Source organism: Caretta caretta, chromosome 4 (genome assembly GCF_965140235.1).
Source record: "Caretta caretta isolate rCarCar2 chromosome 4, rCarCar1.hap1, whole genome shotgun sequence".
In the NCBI taxonomy this organism is placed as follows: Eukaryota; Metazoa; Chordata; order Testudines; family Cheloniidae; genus Caretta; species Caretta caretta.
In genome coordinates this window covers 153,493,334-153,505,693 of record NC_134209.1, presented here as the reverse complement: position 1 = coordinate 153,505,693, position 12,360 = coordinate 153,493,334, and the positions used below count along the sequence as shown (strand labels likewise).

The window sequence follows — 12,360 nt, the reverse complement described above, 5'->3', positions numbered from 1 at the left end:
CCTCCTCTGCCCACCGCTATCCCCTCAGCCACTCCCCACAGATATCCCTCCTCTGCCCACCGCTATCCCCTCAGCCACTCCCCACAGATATCCCTCCACCCACCGCTATCCCCTCAGCCACTCCCCACAGATATCCCTCCACCCACCGCTATCCCCTCAGCCACTCCCCACAGATATCCCTCCGCCCAGCGCTATCCCTCATGTCGCTCCCCACAGATACCCCTCCACCCACCGCTATCCCCTCAGCCACTCCCCCCGATATCCCTCCACCCACCACTATCCCCTCAGCCACTCCCCAGATATCCCTCCTCCGCCCACCGCTATCCCCTCAGCCACTCCCCACAGATATCCCTCCACCCACCACTATCCCCTCAGCCACTCCCCAGATATCCCTCCTCCGCCCACCGCTATCCCCTCAGCCACTCCCCACAGATATCCCTCCTCCGCCCACCGCTATCCCCTCAGCCACTCCCTACAGATATCCCTCCTCTGCCCAGCGCTATCCCCTCAGCCACTCCCCACAGATATCCCTCCGCCCACCGCTATCCCCTCAGCCACTCCCCACATATATCCCTCCGCCCACCGCTATCCCCTCAGCCACTCCCCCCGATATCCCTCCTCCGCCCACCGCTATCCCCTCAGCCACTCCCCACAGATATCCCTCCGCCCACCGCTATCCCCCTCAGCCACTCCCCACAGATATCCCTCCTCTGCCCACCGCTATCCCCTCAGCCACTCCCCACAGATATCCCTCCGCCCAGCGCTATCCCTCATGTCGCTCCCCACAGATACCCCTCCACCCACCGCTATCCCCTCAGCCACTCCCCACAGATATCCCTCCGCCCACCGCTATCCCCTCAGCCACTCCCCCAATATCCCTCCACCCACCGCTATCCCCTCAGCCACTCCCCACAGATATCCCTCCACCCACCGCTATCCCCTCAGCCACTCCCCACAGATATCCCTCCGCCCACCGCTTTCCCCTCAGCCACTCCCCACAGATATCCCTCCGCCCACCGCTTTCCCCTCAGCCACTCCCCACAGATATCCCTCCTCCGCCCAACGCTATCCCCTCAGCCACTCCCCACAGATATCCCTCCGCCCACCGCTATCCCCCTCAGCCACTCCCCACAGATATCCCTCCTCCGCCCACCGCTATCCCCTCAGCCACTCCCCACAGATATCCCTCCGCCCACCGCTTTCCCCTCAGCCACTCCCCACAGATATCCCTCCTCCGCCCAACGCTATCCCCTCAGCCACTCCCCACAGATATCCCTCCACCCACCGCTATCCCCTCAGCCACTCCCCACAGATATCCCTCCGCCCACCGCTATCCCCCTCAGCCACTCCCCACAGATATCCCTCCGCCCACCGCTTTCCCCTCATCCACTCCCCACAGATATCCCTCCACCCACCGCTATCCCCTCAGCCACTCCCCACAGATATCCCTCCACCCACCGCTATCCCCCTCAGCCACTCCCCACAGATATCCCTCCTCTGCCCAGCGCTTTCCCCTCATCCACTCCCCACAGATATCCCTCCGCCCACCGCTATCCCCTCAGCCACTCCCCGGGGACGGGGGCAGAGTTGTAGTTGAGGGGAATTGATCTGGAGCCAGGGGCACAAGGTTAATCGCTGTCAGGAGTGGTGGGTGGCCAACACTTTGGGAAAGATGGGGACAAATTGGAGAAAGTCCAGAGAAGAGCAACAAAAATGATTCAAGGTCCGGAGCCCATGAGCTCGGTGGGAAGATTGAAAACATTGGGGTTGTTTAGTCTGGAGAAGCGAAGACTGAGAGGGGACCTGATACCAGTTCTCAGGTATGTAAAAGGCTGTTACAAGGAGGAGGGTGATAGATTGTTCTCCTAACCTCGGAGGACAGGACAAGAAGCAATGGGCTGAAACTGCAGCAGGGGCGGTTTAGGTTGGAGATTAGGAAAAACTCCCTTCTCACTCTCAGGGTGGTTACGCCTGGAACAAGCGGCCCAGGGAGGTGGTGGAATCTCCGGCCCTGGAGGTGTTTCAGAGCAGGTCAGACAAACCCGTCAGGGATGGTCCAGGTAATATGGAGTCATAGAAATCATAGATCTGGAAGGGAGCTCGAGAGGCCGTCTAGTCCCGTCCCCCCTCTAGTCCAGAGGAGTGCAGGGGGCTGGACTAGACGACCTAGGGAGGGCTCTTCCAGCCCTGCATTTCTATGACTGTGTTTCACACTGTACAGGGCAGTGCTAATTCTCACACACAGCAGCCGGGGGACCTCACATAGCAGCCAACCACACAGCTAATCTTTCATTCATTTTGGATCTCCTACCTTTTGAGCTGCTGGGGTTGGCAGGACAGGCGCCCTCCCAGCTGTACCCACTCAGCCCTGGTCATGCTGAACCCTAGTCCCATCCTTTCTGGAGTTAATGCCACTGTCAGATCCCCAGTCCTGGGTTTGGTTTGGTTTCTCTCGGCTGCTGCCCCCTTGGGGGCTGTGTGGCCCATTCCACACCCCAAAAGGGGATGCAGCTCTCCCAGGAAGGTACCCGGGTTACTGGGGTGCAGCACATCCCAACTCCTCCCTCCGTCTGAGGAGCCCCCAACTTGCCTGAGGTGAAGGGGAGCAGCAGCCCTTCCCCCATGTGCTACAGAGCCACTGAGGCAGAGCAACGGCGAACCTGATGGAGACCTGGTTGCTTCGCTTCTTCTCCCCAAGGTCTGCTGGCCTGGCTGGGCCTGGGCCTGGCCCCTGAGATCAGAGTCTGGGCCCTCTCCAGCTAACAGCAAACCAGGGCCACCCAACCAAGGGCTACACTTAATGTGTTTCTAATGGAGCAGATTGCAGCCATCTTATGGAGGTGCAGCCCTTGGACACCCCAAGAGCCAGGCTGGAGATCCCAGCATGCAAATGCTTCACCGGCCAAACTGCTCAGATCCACCCTGAGCCCGCCCCCTCCTTAGACATCACTCAGCAAAGCCAGTCACATTTGGTTCCTTTAAATCTCTCCCCAGAGCTGAGCCCCGCAGGCCCCAGAGCATCTTGGGGGCTGCTCTGACCCTCCTTCACCTTGTCCACACTTTCCCAGCAAGGAGGGGCCCAGGACCAAATTCTGTACCCCGCTGCAGTCATGCCAGAGCAGAGCAGAGAGGGGCTCGCCCCTTGCTGCCACTCCAGGACAGGAACCTCGGGGATTGAGGGGCTCAGAGTTGAGGAACTTCCCCCTGCCCCAACTGCCACCCACTGGCCTATTCCCCACCCTCTCCTATTACATAGGCCAGTCCCGCTGCTGTGCCCTCCACCCTCCTTGGCCTTGGCCATCCCTGCTCCCTCATGCGGGGTGTCTGGTTATTTTCCCCCAGGTGGATTAGCTGCATTTTTCTTGCTGGGTTCTGCCCTGCACCTGGCCTTCCCCTGGATATTTCTCTGTCCTCCCGCAGCCTGGGGCCTCCTCCCACGCTGACTTCATTGAGAAGTTCACTCGCGTGCCATTTGCTCGCCTCTTTGACTTCCTTAATGATGACGTTAAAACGAACAGAGGTTCCCAGCGCCCCGCATGGCTCCCCCAGCTCACGCTGCCAGACAGGCCAGCGCTTAACTATGAAGGGAGGCCAACCCAGCAAGGTTGCTGAGGAGTGTGAAAAACCCACCCCCTTAGTGAGGGCGCTCTGCTGAGCTCCCCCCGCCTGCAGACAGCGCTGGGCCGATGGCAGAATCCGTCTCGAGGAGGAGGAGGAACCCCAGCGCTGGGAGAACCCCGCCTGTGGGTCTAGCAAGTGGCTTCACTGAAGCGCAGCATCTCTGCCGCGGTTTAAATGGAGACGTAGTCCAGTCAGCCCCTTTGTTCACACCCCATCAACCTGCTTTCAGCCCACACGACAAGGGCATGGCCAACCCATTGGAATTAATTTTTCAATTACGATTCCAGGAGCCACAGTCTCAGATCTGCTACTGAACTCCAGCTCTCCGCCCTCGCCTGCGATCCCTGTGGCCTCTCACCTCATGGTTTGACCTTGCAAGACGTGGCTGGCTGCCTAGATTGACTCTTTACGCAGCGCCCGAGCTGCCTGCTGCTCATGCGTCCATTATCATTCAAGACAGTTAATGGGATTTTCCACTTCTTCAGCCAGCTCTGCACACGCAGGTGCACCAGGTTTGCGCGTAGAGGTGTGAGGTGGCACCGATTTAAGTGCAGCTGTACAAGAGCAGGTGCAAGCGAGCCCCGCACAAGCCAGGGGTGTACTGGCGTAAGAGCATCCACGCACCAGGGCCACTGAGTCAGTGTAACAACACCCCTCTGGTTAAACCAACCCGACCTGTGTGAACAGCGAGTGCCAGCTGTTGGCCGGTTTGGAAAGAGGCAGCTGGGGTAGCGACTGCCAAGGGCTCCTCTTTTCAGGGATCAGGGCAGATTCCAAAAGCAGGGAACTGCTTGAGCTCTTTCCGAGGCCTCGTTCCGTCCCCTCCCCTCCTTCCCTTCACCCCACATTGGTTAAGGAACCTACTTCTAGTCACAGCTTTTAAGGCCAGAAGTGACCACTGTGACCATTTAATCGGACTCCATTACATTTCAGGCCAGCGACCCTCCCCCAGGACACCAGCTAGCCCCGAAGAGCTGGTTGAACTAGAGCAGAGCTGTCAGAGACATCCAGTCTGGACAGAAACACCCCAAGGGATGGAGAATCCACCACTGCCCCAGGTCAGCTCGCCAAATGGTTAACCCCCAGCCCCAGCTTCTCCTCCCTCCTGTGCTGGTGCACGCTCCCCCTACTCAGGGGCTGGACGGAGGAACCCTGCCTATTCCTATAGGGGCCCAACACCACCAGCTGTTCTGGGGCAGCCAGCCCTCCCCTGACTGGAGCGGCTCCTGGCTCCCAGCTCCTGTGGGAGAAGGGCATAGGCTGGACGGTTTGGGGGCTCTGCGGGAGAAGCAGGCAGCATGTGCGACACCCCATCCATCCGCACGGACCATCAGTCTCCCCTGCAGGCAGCCTGGTGAGAGCGAGGTTCTGCTGCCACCAGAGGTGGCTGACCGTTCAATTCCTGAGGAGACCCACACACCAGCGGGGAGTCACGCCCGGCCAGCCACACAGCAGCCATGGCCAGGGTCCAATAGCCAGCACCCCAGCAGCACAGCCCCCTAACAGCAGGTGGGGTCTGAGCAGCTGACCAGGCTGCTGGGGTGAAGCCACACCCTGGCACATTCAGGCCTTAGCTCAGGGGTGGCGGATGTGGCGGGCTGACGCCCAAAGCTGCTGCCTGCAGCCGCTACAGCTGCACGGCTCCTAGCCCGCAACGGGGCCCAGCTGCGGAGACGATGGGGCACTGCACGCTGGGACCTGCAGCCTCCTGGGGCTCCCTGGCCCCCGCTCCATTTCACATGCACTAGGTGCAGCCCTCAGGAATTCCACCTCCCCCTTCACTCCCATGCTTCAGAGCTTTCTCTTCCCGCAACCTTTGCTCCAGCTGCTGTGGAAACTATCCTGAGGCTGACGAGCCGCTGGCCAGGTCCAGGCCCCTGGGGACATGCACACAATGGGCTGCCTAAGAACCTGCTCAGTTCTAGAGCCAGAGTAGTTAAAAGCCACATTGTAGCTGAATAAGTGTAACCCTTCTGCCCGTCAGAGTTGGCAGCAACAAGGGCCGGGTTCAGTATCTAGGGGATCCATTCCAATAACACAATGCAAATCGGCTCGTGCCCCCACCCAGTGACCTGGGGCAAATATATACCACCCCCGCTGGGCGCCTCCAAGAGGCAATACTTCCCTCTCGCAAGCACCTAGTCTGAGTGTAGCAAAAAGCCTTTTAATAACAGAGAGAAACAATGTGGCATTATGTTGGGGAAACACCACTAACAGGATTCATAACACAACCCATTAGCAAAAAACCCACCCCAAGCAAATTGGGGCATGTCCTTTCCCTTTTGTTCTTGAGTCCAGCAACCCCAAATCACCCAAAGTCCGAAAAGTCCAATCACCCAAAAGTCTCTTTCCCTGGTTAGGGCAGCCCCAGAGTTCGAAAGTTTATCTGCAGAGCTTTACCTCTCAACCTGGGTGGAGATGGGGGTGGAGGTAAGAGGCACCTTACATGATCTGAAGCTGACCGCCCCACAGCTCCATAGGCCTTCGCTCCGCTCGCCACTCCACAAACTGCTTCGCTCAGCTCCTTGGCCCACATGCAGCTCCCGCCATCCTACAAACTGCTCCACCAGCCTGTCCACAAGGCACTCCAGCCATCCCGCAAACTGCTCCACAATATATCTTCAGGCTCCCCCGCTACTTAACACAACACTCAGTGATTTCAGCTCTTAGGTGAATTCAGCATTTAGGAGAGAAGCCTCAGGGCTGGTGCACCATTAGCCCAAAGTGAGCTCAGCAGCCTGTAATGAGACTCCTAACAGAATCAAAATTAGTTCTGATATTCCCCAGTGGAGAGAGGAGAAAGTGCAATTAGCATATAAAACCCTCACTAAGGAGCCCATGTCACCAAGCATTAATACTTGTCCCCAACCTCTCTCAATTCACAGTTTTGGAACCCATGACCCTTGCCTAGCGAGTGCTACTTAGTTGATGGTGAGTCCCTCCATCATAACAAAAGGCCAAGTACAGTTCCAAGCACAGTTCCCATAATCAGGGTAATAACAATTTATTCTTCCCGCCCCAATAACAGAGACACTGGGGATCCCACAGCAGCCAAAGTGACCATTTGGGGCAGCTATGGGCTCATGCTAGGCGGGGTGGGTGTGCCTATGCAAATGAGATCGGCCCCTGAAGTTCTTTTCCACAACTTGCCACATCTCACCACCAGATGTCAGGGTGGAGCTCATCCTGACTCTGCTTACATCAGGGCCACACAGGGGGGCTGCCTCCCCCCCAATAGCCAGCCTCTTTCAGAGAAGCAAGGTGGAGAAATGTGGGGATAGGGTAAGAACTTCTGGCATGACTGGTGGTAGCGGGGGGGTTCCTGGCTCCCAGGGACAGGGGCAGATTGGCCAGGTGTTGCCGTTACAGGAGACGGGTCATTCTGGGATCTCTGAAGGAATCAAGGAGTTTCACTGGAACGACAAACTCAGCTCCTGGCCCCTGCCTGCCTCGCTGGGACTCAGGGGGCAGGTGGGTGTCAGCTGCTAAGCAGGGGCCTCATGGGACAGCTACAGAAGCGGGAAAGGAGCTGTGGGCAAAGGGGCAGGGGGTGGCCCTGCGGAGAAGGGCCCTGCTCAGGCTGGGGCGGTGCCCCAAGGAAAGCTCACAGAACAACGGCACGAGTCCAGGATGTTATCGCCCAAGGGGCTGGAGGGGTGAGGCCACCTCTTCCAGGGGCAGGCCCAGCAGCAGGGGGTGCACATGATGCTCTGATCCAGGACAGATCTGGCCCAGCTCAGGGGAAGGGGGGCTCTGTGATGTCAGAGAATCTTCACTTCTGAAAGACATTTTCTTTTTCTTCCACAACCCAGGGCAAGCGTGGGTCTGTTGGTGCATGAGCCAGACCCGAAACTGAGGGGAAAGAATGTGGGGGCCTCTGCCCCCCCCGTTCAGAAAAGACATTTGTCGGTGGGATGCCAAACGCACAAGGCACCAGAGCTGCCGCAGGAATCTGCTGTAACCTGCCTGCATGGCCCAGCCCTGTGCAGAGCCAGCGAAGGCCCCAGCCCGCCCACAATGGAGATGCTGCCACGTGGCAACCACTCAATGTAGAGTTTGATTTCCCCAACATGAGGCTGAAACTCCCAGGCCCATGGAGCGAGAGCCTCAAAGGAGACGAACGCTGCACCTGCGCCCTGCTGTGCTTGGAATCGCCAGCCCCAGCGAGGTGCAGGCTCTGGCAAAGCAGGACTGTTCTTAATGTTTCCTCTGAATAATGTGGGGGTGCCTCAGTTTCCCCTAGGCAGTTCTTAAATCTCTAAGTGGTGGGGTAAGGGTTTATGATCGTTGCAGAACCCTAGAGGGTGGGTGTATCCAGGGGTCTGGACACAGAGAATGGCCGACACCCTGTTTCCTGGCAATTGATGGCCTGGGCCCTTCCCCCCTGCAAGGTGAGAGCTGAAGGGTTGGAGAACAAAGGAATCAGGTGACCTCCTGGCCCGGGAAAGGGACAAAGCCCAGAGGAGGAGGGGCTGGAGGGGGAGTCAGTTTTGGGGCTGGCTGGGGACATGGAGTGAAGTGGAGACGGGGTTCTCTGGCTCACTGCCCCCCAAAATGGACCCAGCTGAGGGGTCTGGTTCTCTGCACCTACAAGCTGTTTTAGGCCATGTTCCTGTCATCTAATAAACCTCTGTTCTACTGGCTGGCTGAGAGTCACGTCTGACTGCGGAGTTGGGGGGCAGGACCCTCTGGCTTCCCCAGGACCCTGCCTGGGCGGACTCGCTGTGGGAAGGACATGGAGGGGCAGAGGATGCTGAATGCTCCAAGGTCGGACCCAGGAAGGGGGAAGCTGTGTGAGCTGTGTGCCCTGGAGACAGGCTGCTCACAGGAAGGCGACTGCCCCAGAATCCTGACTGGCTTCATGGGGAGCAGTTCCAGAGCATCACCCAGGGACTCCGTGAAAACTGGTGGCAGAAGTGGGATGTACTGCACCCCATGGATGGCGCTTCCTGCAGTAAGTGACTGGGGAGCAGTAAAACGAAGGGGGATTGATGAGGACCAGGCGTGCTGAAGACTCAGAGAGAAGCGGTTTCGGGGGGCGGTTAACCCCTGGGAGTGTGTGACCAGCGAGAAGGACTGTGCAGTAATGGGGTCCCCCTGGGGACTGTGGGGGGCAGTCTCAGGGGCAGAGGAGCCTGCGGCTTGGTCCTGGGAGAGAGACGGACTTTTGCAGTAACAGGGTTCCCCTGGGAATTGCAGTGAGCGGTCCCGGGGCGGAGGAGTCTGCAGCTCGACCCTGGCAAAGAGGGGGTGACCTCGAGAAGGGCTGGCACACGAGGGGTTCTCCCTGGAAACCGTGGGGAGCTGAGAACACACGGGCCTGTGAGTCCACAACAACTTGGGAGGAGCGGAGTGATGGCCTGTCACCGTCTCCTTAAGAAGGACATTGTAACCCTGTGCAAAAAGAGAGAGGGTTACACATTGGAAAGTTCACCAACGCAGAGTTAATCGTGCAGCTGGAGGAGGATGACAGCTCTAAGGAACAGATTCCTGACCCCAAATGGGGCGATAGCAGGATCTGGGAGCAGCTGAAGCGGGAGCCAGGCATCCCCAAGACTCCTGTCCCCGACCAGACGGGGGTCTTCACGATCAGGTTCCCCATCCGGGAATCGGAGACGGATGGGATTGGAGCTGAGTCCAAGAGAGCAAGAGGACTGTGAGAGACAGCGAGAGCCCGAGAAAGAGCTGCAGAAGCAGCAGCAGCATGAACTGGCGGTGGTGGGGCGGAGAGGCCTAGGGGACCCCCCAGGGGTGAGTGGGGATAGACCCCAGGGGGCCAGTTCCGCAGGGAACCTTGAGACTAAATTGCTGCCCCTGGTTAAGGGGGGGGGGGTGTGGATGCCACCTCACTGCCTTTGAGCAGGCTGGAGATTTGAACCAGGGGGACCCTGCGGAAAAGCCCCGGTGTCGAGCTCCCTTGCTGGGTCCCAAGGCCATAGACTCCGTCAGCCAGATGGGTGGGGAGGTGGACAGGCTCCCACTCCTGACCCCAACCTATATGTCTGTGTGGAGTCTCCTGGGCTCAGGCCCCTCGGACCTCCAGTGGGAGCAGGAGGTGATGGTCAATGGGGAGACATTCCTGGGGTGGCGAGATCCTGGGACAGAGAGAACTGGTGTCAGGCCCTGGGTGGTGCAGCCTCAGATGCTGAGGGGCTGGGTGACCTGGGTGAGGGTCCCAGGGACAAAGCCCCTCGCCCTGCCTATGGCCCAGATCCCTGTGCAGACACAGGAAGGGTGGGGCTGGCTGGTCATTGGGGTTCTCCGGGATATCAGCTGTGAGACCCTGTTGTGGGGTGACTGTGTCTCTTTGGGACAGGATCCAGGCCCTGCTCCTGTAACTGCCAAGGGTTTGAATTTGAATCCAGGGAACCAGTCAGTGGAGAGGGAAATGGTCAGTGAAAATGCAGATGACCTGGCTGGCAGGAGGGAGGAGCGGCTAGGCTCAGGCTACCTGCCTGCCTGTTACCACACCAGAGCGGGGGCTCAGGCTGGCTCTGATGCAGTGAGGAAAGCAGGGAGCTCGCTGCCTACCCCCACTGGGACAGCAAGGGCAGCGCTGAGCACAGAGGGAGCTGAGACCCCAGCTGAGTGGGGGGAGACACAGGCAGGGCAGGGGATCTGTGGGGAGTGGCAAGGTGCTTGGTAAGGAAAGTCTGGATGAGCCTAGGCAGCCTTGTGAGCTGATGGCTGTGTCTAGTCAGCAGGGTGGGAAGGCGAGGAGAGTGGAAGCTGAGAGTCCCTGGACCTTACCTGTTAGCTGGGTGGAGAAGTGTGACAGGGAAGGAAATGTGTCTGTGTTTGTCAGGGGTATTGACTTGCCTATGGAGGGAGCTACTCTGATCTCCAAGCAGTTGTCTGTGACCAGCCTTGTGTGCTGGGACCAGGGGAAAGAGATCCCAAAGTGTGTCTGGGAAAGGAGAAAGTGTGTCCGGCTCTTCTTTGTCTGTGGAGCAGACAGAAGGGGCCTTTCAGCCTGTGATGGTTGAGGGTCGTGCAGTTGTCTCAGAGCTGGTTCTGGATTCAGCTGAAGCCCAGGAAGGGAAGGGGTCCTAAGTTTGTGTCTGCTCGGGAGAATGGCCCTGTTACTAGGTCACATCCAGTTAGGATCTATGTAAAATCCCAGAGACCAGACAATTCTGGTGCTTGTATTTTGCCTGTTGCTAGTGTGTTGTTGGGAAAGGGTGTCGCAACTCTGTCTAATCAGGGTGAGATCCTAGCCAGGGCACAAGGAGAGCATGAAGGTGATTTGATTATGTTACCTACTGAGGGTGTGGAAACCTGTAGCTAGAAGGAAAAGATTCCTGAACTTGTGTGTGGCAAAGGGAAGGAGAATGCTTCTGACCTTTTATCTAGGAAGTCTGTAAGTTTGCCTGAAAGGGGATTGGGTAGGAATCCGCCGCATGGGCCAGAGGTAATTCTGGATGTACGGGAGACCCAGAAAGAGTCTGTTGTTGCTCAGGAAAGTGTTCCTCTAGAACATGCCCTAGGTAAAGAGGGTAAGGGCAGAATTTCTGTGAGGGGTGAATTGTTGCATAGAAAAGCCCTAGGGAAAGGAATCCTCATGGAGTCTTTGCAAGCAGTTTACTGCAACTGAAGGGTGTGAAAGTGATTTAATCAAGAAAGTTTCAGTTCCTAACAGCCAAAAATTTTCTGTTGTGAATGGATCCACTGACTTTCCTGTTGAAGGACCCAGTGTGGATAGCTCTGAGAAGGTCTCAGATGAAGTGAAAGCTGTTAAGAAAGTTAAACACTCCTCTAACCAAGTGGCTGTTTGGCCAGCTTGTTGGGGAGAAGACCCAATCCCAGTTTGACCCCCTGGGGTTTTGGGGTGGCCAAAGGGCACGGGCCGCATAAACCTTCCCACATGCAGCATGCAAGTGCTATCGACCACCCCCAAACTAAGGGAGGGCGTGAAACTGGAAGGGCCTGGTGTAACTCCCACCAAGGAATGGGAGAGATGCTGGGGCATCCATGGGAACGTTGGTGGCTTCGAACTTCCCCAGGTCACCAGCTAAAGTGATCCCGCTCAATTCGGTCTTGAAGGGGGGAGAGATGTGACGAAGCGGACTGTTCTTAATGGTTCCTCTGAATAGTGTGGGGGTGCCTCAGTTTACCCTAGGCAGTTCTTAAGTCTCTACGGGGTAGGATAAGGGTGTATGATCGTTGCAGAATCCTAAAGGGGAGGTGTGTGCAGGGGTCTGGTCACAGAGAATGGCCGACACCCTGTTTCCTGGCAACTGATGGCCTGGCCCTTCCCCCCCCCTGCAAGGTGACAGCTAAAGGGTTGGAGAACAAAGGAATCAGGTGACCTCTGGGCCTGGGAAAGGGGAAAGCCCAGAGGAGGAGGGGCTGGAGAGAGTTTCAGTTTGGGGATGGCTGGGGACATGGAGTGAAGGGGAGACGTGGTTGTCTGGCTCACTGCCCCCCAAAATGGACCCAGCTGAGGGGTCCCGTTCTCTGCACCTACAAGCTCTGTGTTAGACCATGTTCCTGTCATCTAATAAACCTTCTGTTTTCCCGGCTGGCTGAGAGGCACGTCTGACTGCGGAGTTGGGGGGCAGGACCCTCTGGCTTCCCCAGGACCCTGCCTGGGCGGACTCGCTGTGGGAAGGACATGGAGGGGCAGAGGATGCTGAATGCTCCAAGGTCGGACCCAGGAAGGGGGAAGCCGGGTGAGTTGTGTGTCCTGCAGACAGGCTGCTCCCAGAAAGGAGACTTCCCCAGAGTCCTGCCTGGCTT

General features: G+C 57.8%; 1 protein-coding gene across 1 annotated transcript in view; it reads right to left on the bottom strand.

Annotated features, from left to right (window-relative positions):
• Nucleotides 1–5,769: 5,769 nt before the first annotated feature.
• TTC31 (tetratricopeptide repeat domain 31) overlaps nt 5,770–12,360 on the bottom strand; it is a 34,135-nt gene continuing 27,544 nt past the window's right edge. The window contains exon 18 of the mRNA XM_075128200.1: nt 5,770–6,373. Within this exon, the coding sequence (XP_074984301.1) occupies nt 6,352–6,373 (22 nt within the window). The 3' untranslated portion in view covers nt 5,770–6,351. The remainder of the gene's footprint in view (nt 6,374–12,360) is intronic.